Below are 15,084 nucleotides of genomic sequence, written 5' to 3' on the forward strand. Positions count from 1 at the left end.
ATAATATCAATTTTAAGATTCTCCTCATTTTAGATAATGCGCCAAGCCACCCTCCCACCATTGCTGAGCTTTCTGACAATATCAACATCTCTCCTTCAACCTATGGACCAAGGAGTAATAACAGCCTTCAAAGCCTATTATTTGAGGCATACATTTAAGAAACATATTGCAGCTCCTGAGGAAGGAGATGATAAGGTCAGTGTTCTTCAGTTTTGGAAAAGTTTCAACATCAAGCATGCAATTGACATCATTGTGGAGGCCTGGGGTGATGTAAGTAAGGACTGCTTGAATGGAGTTTGGCAGAAGCTTCTCCCAGATTTCATTCATGATTTTAAAGGCTTTGATGCATCAGAGGAGCTCCCAAAAATAAAAGAAAATTGTGTTTTTCTTGCAAAGCAAGTTGGCTTTGCTGAAGTGGAAAGTGCTGATGTTGAGGAACTGCTCGAGTCCCACTGTGAAGACCTCTCTACAGCTGATCTACAACAACTTGTTGCTGCTGGGGAAATTGAAGATGCCGAAGATGATGAAGTCCAGGATGCAAAACCACGAGAGCTTCCCACTTTTCTTTTCTTTTCTATCCTGAGGGAAGTTGATAAGCAGTTGCAGCTCTTGGAAGAATAAATGACTACAATGCAGAACGGAGTAGGATTGCAGGTCGTGGTGTTAAATCTTTTTTGGCACCTTATGAACGGCTTCTTTGTGAAAGAAGAAAGACGGCAAAGCAGCAAACATTAGAAGTCTTTTTTTAAGTCAACCCCAAAGAAGCAGTCTGAAGACACTGAACCACAGCCATCCACTTCTGGAATTAGACGTTTTTTTCGTCCCAACCATGCAACCAAAACTGCACCTGATGATGATACTGATGATGACGATGACAACTCTCAACTCCTGTCTGCATGACTCCTCAACCTCAACATCAACCTTCTCCCCCATCAAGTTATATTCATATTTTTTCAAGGTAAAGTGTAACATTTACTGTATGATTTCATTATTAGATATGAATGTAACATTTATTTAGACTATGCTATCCTTTGTGCTAGGCTAACTACTAAAGTTTTTTCGATTTCGAGTACAGTAGTCTGGATTTACGCGTTTTTTGTTTACGCGTTTGGTCATTTACGTGGTGTCTTGCCAGAATGAAATGCTTTAATTACGCGGTAAATTTTATCATTTACGCGGCGAGCGGCTGGAGAGGTCCAGACAGCCGCGCCATTTTTTACCCACGCGGTTCATTCTTGACCATACGCCGGAAGTGGCTCGGTGAGCGGTGCGCATTAGGCCGCTCTTACGTTATCGCTGATGTCATATGACGTATCGGACTGTGATTGGGCCACGCATCCTTACTATCCACCCATTCCCTCTGCCGCTAGCTGTGATTGGTCTAATGTAACATGACGTGCCCTGCCACCAGAGAGTAGAAGTCGCTGACCTAGCCGGACCTGTCTCATTTTTCTCAGTCCGTGTATGCAGTTCTCTCTTGTGCCCGCTATTCCCTTCACAATGGCTTCCGCGGGACCCCCACCACCCGAGAAAAACCTTGAATTACCTGGACCAAGCCATGATAATGTGAAGGAAATAATCGAGTTGGGGGAGAAAATTAAGCTCATCCTTGACAACGACCCAGACAAGCAGCGGTATGAAGTGTCTAATAACCATCTGATGAAATTTATGGAGCCGTATATCCAGATCTATCTCGACAACATCAATGCTAGTCGTCAACGTAGTATTGAGGACCTCCTCGCCCGCAACCCACCACAACCACAGCCAGCCCAAGTCAGTGATAGTGATATTGACAGTGAGGATATGGACTTTGAGAGGTTTTTCTGGGAGGCCCTGCAAACCTCTGCGAGTAGTGAAAGTGATTCACCGGAGGGCAACTAATCTGCCCTCTGCCTCGGAACCGACCGCCATTCACGTGTGCCGACCCAGCTTTTCTATTAACGCAAGTGTTAAAAAACCAAATATTATTGATATTTCTCTTAATTATTAATTGTGTGTACGTACCATCATAAAATTAAGATGTTATTTTTACTAGAAGGTACGTATTGTGTTGGAAAAAGTGGAGTTTGGGGGTCGGCCCAGTCTCTATTTCAATTAATCCCAGATGTCCTGTTACAGGTTGTACCTCTCTAGTCTGGCATTCTGTGGTCCGGAAACTCCCGTGGTCCGGAACGATTTTAGTTTGTCCAATAGGCAGCTTTTTTTTTTTTTTTTTTTTTACTTATCTGAATTATTATTATTATTATTATTATTATTACAGGAGTATTAAATTTTTGTCCCTCAGGCCCCAATGTGGGTCAGCGACCTATGCCCGGGTGGGCTAATTCCGTTAAAAAAAAAACAAAAAAAACAAAGCAGTGGGAAATTAAGGTTTGTTTACATCCGGCAGTTCGGCTGCTCTCTCTCTCTCTCTCTGCTTGTCTATACAGAGTACAACATTTAACCCTTCAACATATATGAGCAGTAAATAAGTGTTGCTTTCATATTCTTATGTAGAGTAATGACAATATGTTTTCACATGTGCGCACTTACATACGCGCAGTCTCACTTTTTTTTACCATTAATGGTTAGCTACTTATATTCTTCCATTTATTAACATTAAATAACATTACAGGTACTTCAAACAACCATATTAATTTTTTTACATTAATTTTACTACAGCTAAAATCAGGGTCTTATTTTCTTCAGTTTTATATGTAGAACCAATCAGTCACTGGTTTCGTAAGCTTTAACATAAACAATGCCGGCAGCCGTCTCGTCTCCTCTAATATTCCACGTATTATTAATAAATTGCATTGTTAATTTTGCACACACATACATTAATTCAATAAAACAAATTCAGAAACATTAATTAAAATATATATGAACAATAAATAAGTGTTGCTTTCATATTCTTATGTAAAGTAATGACGATATGTTTTCATGTGTGCGCATGCGCACTTACATACGCGATCTCTCTTTTTTCTTTACCATTATCGTTAGCTATTTGTATTGTTCCATTTATTAACATTAAATAACATTACTTAAAACAACCATATTAATTTTACTACAGCTACAAGCAAGGTCTTATTTTCTTCAGTTTTATATGTAGAACCAGTCAGTCACTGGTTTTGTAATCAACGAAAACAATGCTGTCTCATTTCCTCGTGTTTTAATATTCTACGTATTATTAATGAATTGTATTGCTCATTTTGCACACAAACATTAATTCAATAAAAAGGACATTCAGTAATAAACAATAATGAATCTTTTGTACATAAGAGAAATGACGCTGTTTACACGATTATGCACGTCGTCTGCACGTTGGCGGGCCGTTCAAACCCGTCGAAATTCAAGTTTCCGCCGTCAAAATTTTTATTTATTTATTTTTTTGTGTGTTCCAATAAAATACGTTAAGAATTAAAAACTCGTGAAATTTGAGAAGCTACTATACGACATTTAACCCTTCAATATGTCTTCAAAGAGACCATGATGCAGAGAAAGTGGTGCTAGTGCTTCCAAGCATAAGCACAAGTCACTATCTATCCAGGAAAAGGGTGAATTTCCATGGTCCGGCACCGGTCAGGTCCCGAGGTTGCCAGACTAGAGAGGTACAACCTGTATTTCGTTTACGCGGACCTCCACGGGTTCAATTGACCACGTAAATGCAGACTATACTGTAATCTGCACCTAACCCTATTTTCTCCATCAGCCCTGTTATTTCTATTGCACGAATTTCTACAACGCGAGGTTTTACAAGAACAAAACTATCGCGTTGTAGCAGAACTGACTGTACAGTATATACAGAAATACCTCACAACCCCACATATCCACAATTGACATTTTAACATCTCTATTTGATATTCACAAAGCATACCCTGCTTATTTACAAAGAAAAATTATGGTACACTCCAATAATATTTCAAACCACAACTCTAGTGTTCTGCTGTAAGGCCCACACACACGAAAGTGTTTTTTTTTTCTCTGCGTAAAGTTCCACTAAAATTAAAAATTAATGAAATTCAATGGGACCGTTCACATGGAGCACGCACATGAAAATTAATGCACGGGAGATGCTCACACCACGCCTGTACCTGTAATTCCAAACCGCAGAGTGAAAAAACATGCCGAGCATTTTAGATTTCTTCATGTGGCAATGGTAAATGCTAAAAACAAAAATTCAGGGTGAGTAAATTTCAAAAGTCACTTGCTCGGGATAAATAAATGTTCCACATAATCTGCTCAGCCTATCAGAGATGTAACTCTCCTAATTTTTAAGCACTGATGATTAGAGTACATATAGTTAGTTCTCTACCTTTGAACATTCAACTTAGGAACGTTCAGAGATACAAACAAACCTGTCCATATGTCCAAATGACTGTTCAAAATTAGTACAGTATAAGCTATTAAAATACTGTTAAAGGCTGGGTAAGATATAATGTATTGTGTTGTATTTATTATTGGGGTATAGGTGTATTCTACATCTTTTATTGTTTTTGTTTTTTACAATATGTCTGGTTTATACAAGAGTAAAGTGGAACTAATGAAGAAGCCTCAGTGAAGTAACTTGTTTGTAGATAGAGGAGCATTTGTAATACCGTACTAACCTATTTCTGCACTTAAACACCTTAGCTGTTTAAATGAAACAATGTACAGTATTATAGCATCAGTATTATATTCACTCCTTGCATATGACCTCTGGCCATTCAAATATATAAAAATATATATTGGTACAGTACCATAAATATATTACACATAATTAAAATTATTCCATATAATGCTGAGCACATGAGAAGATGGTTGTATTGGACATGACACCTCTCAAGGCGCTGCTGCTGTATAACTTCCATTGCACTTACTGAACATTAGAAATTTTTAAATATAATACAGTTGATTTCTTGAGTTCACATATCATTCTGGATGCTATTTACATAACAAAGAAGGACTAAAACAGGTAATGCATAACAACAACTAACAAACAGGAACAAAATACATGAGTTGCACAGTAACATATAAAGGATTGATCCTAGAAATCTCATTTTACACCTAAGGTGGGACAGGAAAAATTGGGTTTTCCATCAAGTTTATGGATTGAAGTCCCACTTAATCCTTAACAAATTACTGACACCAATCTAAACAAACAGTTTAACTCTTCTGTCACAACACTAACCCTAAGAGAAAGGTCTCAAAGGTAGGGGTTTACCACTTATGGCTGAGAGTGAAGTAAGTCTTGGTACTAAAGCTTCTTGTGGATGTATGCCAATGCTTCTTTGTCCATCGTTAGTCATACTTGAATTTCCAACTCAAGATCTCAATCTAGCAGAGCCTCATGATAAAACCCAAGGAAGGAGGGTGGTTTCAGAGCCCCTTGTCCTAACAGGACCAATCCGTGAGTTACAGTCTAGCATTGGTCCAAGGAGCCTCATGTTTCCAAAACCAGCAATATAAGAAGGGAGGTAACAAAAATAGAACTCTATTGGTAATGATCTCCTCATAAGGCAGGTAAGGATAAACTTCAGTAAGAAATTATTACCCAAATATAAATATTCCCCAATGCCACATAATGTTCCTGTGCTATCTCCTCATCTGGCCAGCCAGTGCTTAAGAGAGGTTCTTACACAAGGCCAGTAACTCCCTTTATTAATTATTCATAGGGACATTCATCTCAGGAATGTTAACTATATTGTAGTGTGAAACCTAAAATAATAAACTCCCAGTGTGTAGCCTGGATGAGTAAGTATAAGTGATCTTAACTTATTTGGGAATTGTAAACTAAGGAGACTCCACATTTAGACCAATGACCAAAAAGAAGTGCTTTCTTCCTGAGATTGCCTTGTGATACTAATCCCTTTAACCACTTGTGTATGGGGGTCTCTCTGTGATGAATAAAATTGTCTGGCGTAAGCAAAATAAAATAATAAAATTGGCATCCATTAGTGAAGGGGTTAACCTTTTCATAGTGAATGGTGAAATTCATCATCCAAATTATGTTCAGAGTCAATGTATTTTGGCCTAAAATTAATACAGTAGTCCCATTTTTTTATTACAATTCTAGACTGCCAAAGACTTTTCCAGTTATAAGAAGATTTAACAGACAAAAACCCCCTTTTCCCTTCTCAGAGCAAGAATCTTTAAAATTTGTCTACATTTAACCAGGGCTAACTAAACAAAAAAAATTCATGGAAGCTACTCCAAATTGGTTCTAAAAACCTGAGAACTAGTTTTAAGGAAAGTTTTATCCAGACAAAAATTCAAATTCAGGAACTCCATTACCAAAGATGCTGATATAAAGTCCTGCTATACTAAATGAAAATTAGCTTGATAGTGCATCAAAAATAATGCATATTGTCTACCATGAAAATCATGGAAGGAAACTTCCAAGAAACATGCAATATCAGTATTATGCTAAGCTGTAAGTACTGTACTGTACTTTATATTCTTCAATTAGTTCAACCTTGAACAGAAAACTATCATCCTTCCTCTCTAACCCTAACCAAACATCTGGAGTTCAATTGAAAGTCTCACCAAAAGATTTTCTGTGAAAGAAATGGGAAGAATTAATGTCCAAACAGGGAAAAACAGTTCCTGAAAGCCCCCACTGCATATTCATATTCACCATCCTTTACTACAATTATTGGACTTCACAGCTACAGGAATCTTTTTACTTCTTGTCTCACCATTTTCAAGAGTGACTTTTTGTTTAAAGTCTAAAATTTCAAGCAAGTTTTCAATAAAATATTATGCCAAAATTAATTATTAACCCCAATTTTTTTTTCCTGTAATTGCCCGAGAATATTCATAGCATTTCAATGGTGCTTTGCTTTGTGGAACTGGTGAATAAATGGCTAATATCTTGAATTTTGAATGTAAAAAATAGTGTACAGGGTATTAGTTTTAAGATACAGGCTGACATAGGATTCGTACATTCCCATCCAAAATTTTAGCTTGTTTTTTAGAAAAATTATAATTTTCAAGTACTTTAGGTGTCTTTTTCCGTTTAACTACATGAATACAGTAAACCCTCGCCAGCCTGGACCCTTTCATCTTGGACCCCGGCAATTCTTGGATAAGTGGTCGACCTCGGACACTTTCCATTCATCTCGGACAATATCTGAAATGGATGTGTGACCGCGGCTGCCCACTTGGACAACTGGAAGGTTCTTCAGTCCTGACATATGTACAGTGGCCTTCAAGTGTGATGTTACTCCCATGTTCATGAAGCAATGATGCACTACTCGTATGGCTGAGAAACTGATTGATAAGAGTTATTTCCTAGTATCGATATTACCGTAATAACTTATAGGAAAAATTAGGTTCTGTTCCTGAGACCCTGAAGTGCCCAAACAAGTTTTATATCCTGCTGCTATAATGATTAAATAATGTCTAAATAACTCAAATAATTAATAAACAGAAAACAATGAATTTATACAGAAGACAAAAACAACAAATTTATACAAAATAAATATTTATTTTCATTTACCTGTACCTTACATGATGTGTACTACGTGTACAGTAGCTAAACTATACTAATTCCCTGAAACTTGGTATGTGATACTGTTGGCACACCTTTACTGATGCTGGTATTTAATTATCTTTATCAAACTGACTGAAAGTTACCCAGATTTGTTTCCAAAAATAATACCTACCACCACCTTCTGTTTATTCTCATTTCTCTCTCTATTTCACAATTCCCATCTCCTTTTCATTTCCCATCATCCTTCCCCTGCCTGTCCCCCTACTTCTCCCACCCCTGCTGCCTCCACCTTTCCTTGTCTTTCTTGAAAGGTGTCTTTTCTTTTTTAAGTGACATCATAATACAGTATCATACTGTAATACCAAATCCAAAACATGAATTATTTCCATTGAAGATTATTTTTTCAAATAATAATATACATATACTGGCAAAAACAAGTACTAAGCAACAGCACTATCAATCAGTTCCCTAGCCAAACAAGTAAAGCAAAGGTGTCACATGAGCAAGGGAGGCACGGTAGAGGGTAACATCACACCTGGAGGCGACTGTACATACGTATGTGGTATGGGTGGCTTCCCAGGTTGTGTAGTGGAGATGGTGTGGATTGTAGATTATATCTCTGCATTGAAACCTTTCAAGGTACTTGATTCAGACTTTCCCTTCCATCTCCGACTATTGCCCTTAGATTCTCAAATCTAAGTCAGACTTGGACTCTTCCTCCTATTCAGACTTAACTGCCCTCGGATCTTGGACCTAGATCGGACTCTGGCTTGCTTGAAATGCCCTTTCCCCTAATTAGTCTGAGTTGGCAAGTGTTTACTGTAAATATAGATATGTTTATGTATATGAATGACTCCTGGTCCTCCTCCCACTTTCCTTCATCCTCTGAGATTCTGCGCCTTTCCTATGGATGTTCTTCAGTTAAATGTCTTTTCAATAATCTCACCATGTTCCAAGTAATTAAATTTGGTGTAGTTGAATAAGCAGCAATAGCAGGAAAAAGGAGCCAAGATGTCAGGTGGCATGATTGTAACAACTCTCTGACAATCTGGGGAGCACAAGAAAATGCAAGAAGATGGCAATGAGTGCTGTTGTTTTTCTAATATTTTATTAATATCAGAGTTACTGGGAATTGTGGGATAGTTGAAGGTCTTTCATTAAATTGCTTGACTGATTGTTTACGTGTGGGTAACAAGTGGCGGAGGGGTGGAGGTCCTTCATAAAAACAATAACACAAAGAACACAAAAATTTATCTTCATTGTTTGGCACTCCTGGGTGAAAATAACACTCAGGATTTTTTTTCCCAGGACTTTTTTTATTTTCTGAATTTTATAGCATTTCTAGCCGTACAGACCCCCTCAAGTAACATACAAAACAGTATACAGTTATGTGATAAATTACACTCAGAATTTTCCAAATTTCATTGCATTTCCAGCCAGACAGTCCCCTGAAGTAACAATATACTCTGCCAGACAGTCCATGAAGTAACATAAAAAAAAAATATGTTCAATAATATTTTCTAGGAATGTATCCCCCTTTTATTACCCACCATGTTGCTGATTATATCAAATTATAAAATGACTGCTGATAATTGTTATTTTGTACTTGAGGATAGATTATTGTGATTTTCATGATTATCACCCAGCCTTTGAGAAAGCACAACTTAACTCTGTTCTGAAGCAGATCTAACTAGAAAATACCTATATTTAAATGGGAAGATTGATGGGTGAAAGGCATAGTGTTGGAAATTGTAATATGATGGACAAGAAAAAGCCAGTGTGCACAAACTCTTGTAGAACTGAGACTTGTTTACCTATCAGCCTGAAGAGGTAAACCTTCACCTCCCAGACCCTACACTGTAGGCTAGGCTTATGACAGGAAAGATGCACAGTACTAATTATTAAATCAGAAACAGCTGCCAATGTCAAGGGTTGGTCTAAATTGCAAGCCACAGACTTGATGGGTGCTAACACCAAGTTACCTATGGCCAATACCAGGTTATTAGTGAGACGTAATGAGAATAAATTAAATATATTTGCAGTGAGGTAAAGTCACCTATCACTATTATGTAATTTCCAGTAAATGTTCTTGGTTTTTATAATCTTAATATATCCTAATTCACATGCTAAATGAATCACAAATAGGGCAAAATATAAATTTAATCAAGTAAATTAATAATGAAGTTTGAATGGAATTATGATTTATTTAAAATGCAGAATGAAACCAGCTAATAAATATTATGATCAACATGAGTATGATTATCATACGCAACACAGGGCCATTGGGGTATTCTGGAAATATTCAGTGAATTATATATTAGAGAAAGAGAACCACTATACAGTACATCACAAGGAAGGTAAAATAATATTAAATCATTTATACAGTATCTGACTGCACAGCTGAGCAACATATTCTGTAATTTTCACCATTCAACATATCTTAGCATTGTTTTCTTATTAATAGTTAACTTATCTATGCTATTTATAACTTTAAGATAAAATATATGGCTTCACAAAATTAGTGAGTAATTTTTGTAGACTTCATGCAAAACATTACAAAATTTGGGTAATAGTGCTAATATAATATTATACACCAAAACCTCATATAATAATATAGCCTTTAATGTAATGCAATGCATGAAGTACCAAGAAATTGGCCAATATACAAAAAAAAAAAAAAAATGTAAATGCAGCTGAATCAGTTACTAATTTTGGACGTAATACTGTTATTCAAATAAATAGGATTTTAAGAAAGTATGTTTTTATGAGAAAAAGAAAGACATGACAACTAAACACAGCCCACGAAAACTTTAAAAAAATTTTGATGACATCTTTATTTAAAAAATAAACATGCTGTGTTAAAAATGTTATGTTGCCCAATGTGCAACTTGATCCCACTGAACAACACAAATTATACCGAGAGACAGAAGAGGAATGAGCATTCACAACAGACTGCTGAGATTCTGTGAAAAAGCAATAAAAAAAATGGAGGCCTTTTTTGGACTGATTGTAGAGGCTTAGAAATAGGCAAGCTTAAAAATTTAATGAATAAAGCTAGATGCAAATTGGGATGCAACACCCCCATTAATTATGGTGAAGTGCTCACTAAGTCTAAGACATAAGACAGGCTGAAAGCGATTGTTCCAACCTTGGACTTGGGGGTGATTGAGTGTCTCCGTCGACTAGAGGTTTGCCAAAAATATATACAATTGTATTATAAAATTAAATAATATTTTTGTTTTTTGCCCTAATATATTACATGGTTTCTGTCAGAAAATTATTTCCTATTTTTTTCACACTGTACCAAGAACAAATATCAGGCAATTATGCAACAGATATTAGAGAATATTATTTAAGCTGAAACAATGTGAGATACACAACAATGGTTGAAAAGGCTTTGAAATTATGACAATGACCATAAAAAAGAAAGGGGGGAGGTAGATTTCTTAATTAAGCAGTCACGATTTAGTTATCACAATTACCAGTTTCGTGGTACAAGGGTATACATATAATTCCTTTTTTTTATGTTATATACTGTACTGTAGTAAGATTTGCTATTACTGTATTCATATTGGACTACAAGTTGAGAATCCTTTATCCTAAGTTCCCAAAATGGAAAAACTCCAAAAACTGAAGAAAATTCTAGAAGGCACAGGTGATGTTGGTCACCCAGCGGACCCGAGTTGAGCCGAACGTATCTGACCATCAAGATTTGCCCGGGATACTCGGTTGCTTGTCAAAAATATTTATTGGCAAACATACCCGCCTTATTCTGGTATTTGTGTTATTTTGTACTTTTGGGTTGCTTATTTTATTGTGAAAATGTAAAAACAAAGCAGCAGATACCCCTGCGGATAATGAAAAGAAAAGAAAGCACCATTCATTTTCAATTGAAAAGAAAGTGGAGATGCATTCATACAGGAATTTTTTCGGTGAACAAAAGTACTGTAATAAAAATGCACTTATAAATGGTAATATGCTGCACATCTTAAACACATACACATCTGTTAAATCTGGACATTTACTAGCTGTTTACATGAGATACTATACATATGCTGTTTACATACGATCTTATATATTGATCATATGTGATAGCGATTTACATATTGAGCAGCATTAAAGAATACAGTAATCCCTGCTTATTCGCATATTTTGTATTCATGCCTTTGATAATTTATGGAAGGCAATAAAATACTAAATATAAATACCGTACAGTAATTTCAAATACTGTACTATGTATCTGTTAACAGGTGTCTGCTCATGCTGTCATCTGCTGTATTGAAGGCAGGGGAAACTGTCAGTGCATTTCCATCAGATGATTGACTGTCTTTGTTTGATATATATTTATTAACCTTTTAGAAGTATATTTTATGAAACAGACATACAGTATCAAAAATATTTAATGCTTCTCTAAGAAATGAATCATTAAAGCCATATTTAATGTTCTTACACTAAATGTGATGAGTATAAGCTACAGTACTACCTGTATCAGTATGTTAGACAAATAACATGAGGGACAAAATAAAGTACTGTATGGTAAACACTCCACCGAGAGGAGCGGGGCAGGGGTATTTGTACCAATATACAGTACATATACTAACTCACATTGCATTAATGTTATACTGTATAAGCAGCAGTAAAAGCATCCTATGATTTGCTGCCTGGTTTTACAAAATATTCTGTCAATTTTGCTGATGAGTTCTTTCCTCGAACTACTGTACCTACTTTCTTGTGCTTGTTTGAGTCCACATGAGTTTGTAAAACATTTATGCCTTTACTTGCCATATAGACTAAAGTACATACCAAGTACTCAGCTTTCCATTGTTCTCTACCACTTCGAAAACACTTGAAATTTGTCTATAATTCTGCAGTGAATTTACACTTTTGTTTTAGCATAGTGTTTAGGGATAACATAATAAAATATCAAACAACGAAATTTTGAAGATATGCAATTGGACACAGTATGGACTCAGGTAAGACACAGAAATTAGGGCAGTGGCTAAGCCAGGGGAGGCAGCTTTGAAAAGTCGTATCGGTTCAGGATGAAACCTGAACGGTGCAGTGAACTAGACAAGTCTAGGACCAATAATGAACTCTCTCTCCTTCATGATCAACACCCATTTTCTCTTGAATGATCAACACCCATTTTCTCTTGAATGAATAACATTGTCTTTCTTCCAAGAATCAATGACTATTTTATTCCTAATTTTACATCATGGTCAATTTGGGATCGAAAACCTTTGGGGAAAATAACAGGCAAAATCCAGGATGTTTTAAGGTATTTAAAAATTCCTCCTGGACAGCGATTTAAGGACCAAAAAAGAGGACATGCCCGGGAAAATACAGACGGAGATAACCCTAAGTAAGTAAACAATTCTTAACACAATATATTTTCTCACTTTAACACTAATTTCATCATTACAAAACAATCTTTAACAAATTTTAACTCTTTTTGAGTCTGAACAACTGCTTCCTGAACTACAGTTGTTCAGACGCAAGGTAACTCATGTTGTTTCAGTCATGACGTAGTGCTGGGCCTGCTGGCCTTTGAGGCTTTATAGACGATGTGCACACCCATCCTGGCATTTAGTGAGAACAAGGATAACTACTGGTGCATTTCCATCAGCTGATTGACTGTCTTTTGACATTTATTTATTAATCTTTTAAGAACTTATTAAATGCTTTTCTAAGAAATGAAACATTAGACATATTTAACATCTAATTAAACAGAGTATCCTGTCATTCTGTATTTGTAAACAACTGGTGTGCTACTGTAACTGCTGTTATAAATGAGTTGCACAGATTTTTATCATTGATATCCTGGTATAGGGTGCACTGCATAGTGTATATTGGCTATGATTTAATTTTACTAGGTTAAGCATTTTGTTGTAAGCTGTATGTCTCAATATGCAGTTAACATGCTTTAAAAAGTAAAAATGCATTTGATAGCTAGACTTTGGTCTGGACCCCTCTGAGTGACCTGCCACTCACCCAAAGGGGTCCAGGCCTAATATGAAAAAAAAATAAAATAAAAAAATAAAAAAATATATAAAATAAACAAATAAAAATTAATTATGGAATCCGCGATACATTCGGCCTCGAGGGTTTTGGATAGAGGATTCTCAATTTGCATTCATTATTCTAACTGACAGTAACATCAGATAACTGAAAAGGAAGTACTGCACTCGTATGTAAGTTGGACCGTATATAAAACCACTAAAAGTTTGTTCACAAAGTACATATGATGAATTTTCTGTTAAAATCTTGAAATAAAAGGCATTAAAAACCAACATAGAAATAATGGCTTAAAATTATCATGCATGTCTCTTTCTAATAGACCAAACTTTCTTATTCAGCCTCTTGATATCACGCAGTGTAGAAATAGAGATCATTACACCATACAGTATATTCTCTACGGTGTAATGATCTATATTTCCACACTTTATGACCATGAAATTGTATAGTTAGATGAAATTTTTAATCTTATTTCAAACTCTAACTGTTAACTCTTTGCTGTTTATATGAGATCATCATATCTTTCGATTATTATTTTGGAATGAAGAATAAAAAAATAATATTACAACAGTCATAATTTAATGCTACTTAGACCACCCTCTTTTCCTCTCTAAGCTATTAAATTTATTAAAAGAGAACTACTGTACCTTGGTAGATGATTTTCTGATTGTGTTTTAGGTAGCGTTGCAGTTGAAGTAGGTCGTTTAGGATCACGTGGAGTGGTCGACGGTGTTGTGGGAAGTGAGATGGTTGATCGTGACAGAGATTTTCCCATCTCTATGCCTCCTGCAGCCTCACTACTATACTTTATGTTTGTGTACTCACGACCCAGCTGCAAGCTCTTCTGCTCTGCTGATATACGCTGTTGAACAGTTTCTATATGGTGCTCGACAGCCAGGTAAACAAACTTATATTGCGCTTCTGTCTGTACCATTCCAGAACGCTGTGATCGAACCATTTGGATTGTGCGCTGTATGTCAATTTCACAATCAAGACCTGAAGAAAATATACTCTATATACAGGTAATCTTGAAACAATTAAAATTGATTTACAGTATAAATTTAATAATTAAATGTCAGAAAAATTATATATATATATACATATACAGTCAGTTCAGCTATAATGCGATAGTTGGGTTCTTGTAAAACATCGTGTTATAGAAATTCCCACAATAGAAATAACAGGGCTTATGGAGAAAATAGGGTTAGGTGCAGATTACTCGAAATTGAAAAAAATTTAGTAGTTAGCCTAACACAAAGGATAGCACAGTCTAAATAAATGTTAAATTCATATCGAATAATGAAATCATACAGTAAATGTAACACTTTACTTGATGGGGGAGAAGGGTGATTTTGAGGTTGATAACATCGAGCTTCTTTCTTTTACGATCATCACCGGGAATGCGATCACCAGAACGCTTCTTGGAGATATTCTTCTTTACCATATTCACAGTTAATACCACAAAATTGGAGAAATAGTAAGCAAAATTCGCGTTACAGCAAACAAGCGTTCGCATTTTACAAATATCGTTCCTCTATTCATAAATCGCGTTAGAGCCAATTGTGTATATATATATATATATATATGTGTGTGTATATATATATATATATATATAT

General features: G+C 35.8%; 1 protein-coding gene across 10 annotated transcripts in view; it reads right to left on the reverse strand.

The window, feature by feature from the left end:
• LOC121880031 (tyrosine-protein phosphatase non-receptor type 11-like) overlaps positions 1-15,084 on the reverse strand; it is a 118,252-nt gene that overhangs the window by 7,233 nt on the left and 95,935 nt on the right. For 9 of the 10 annotated variants that reach the window (XM_042387012.1, XM_042387021.1, XM_042387013.1 and 6 more), the window contains one exon: positions 14,116-14,464. In XM_042387012.1, coding sequence (XP_042242946.1) covers positions 14,116-14,464 — 349 coding nt within the window. Of the gene's footprint in view, positions 1-10,601; positions 10,636-14,115; positions 14,465-15,084 lie in introns of all 10 variants that reach the window. The other variant, XM_042387020.1, reaches the window with a different exon arrangement.

Source organism: Homarus americanus, unplaced genomic scaffold (assembly GCF_018991925.1).
Source record: "Homarus americanus isolate GMGI-L3 unplaced genomic scaffold, GMGI_Hamer_2.0 scaffold30108, whole genome shotgun sequence".
Lineage (NCBI taxonomy): Eukaryota > Metazoa > Arthropoda > Malacostraca > Decapoda > Nephropidae > Homarus > Homarus americanus.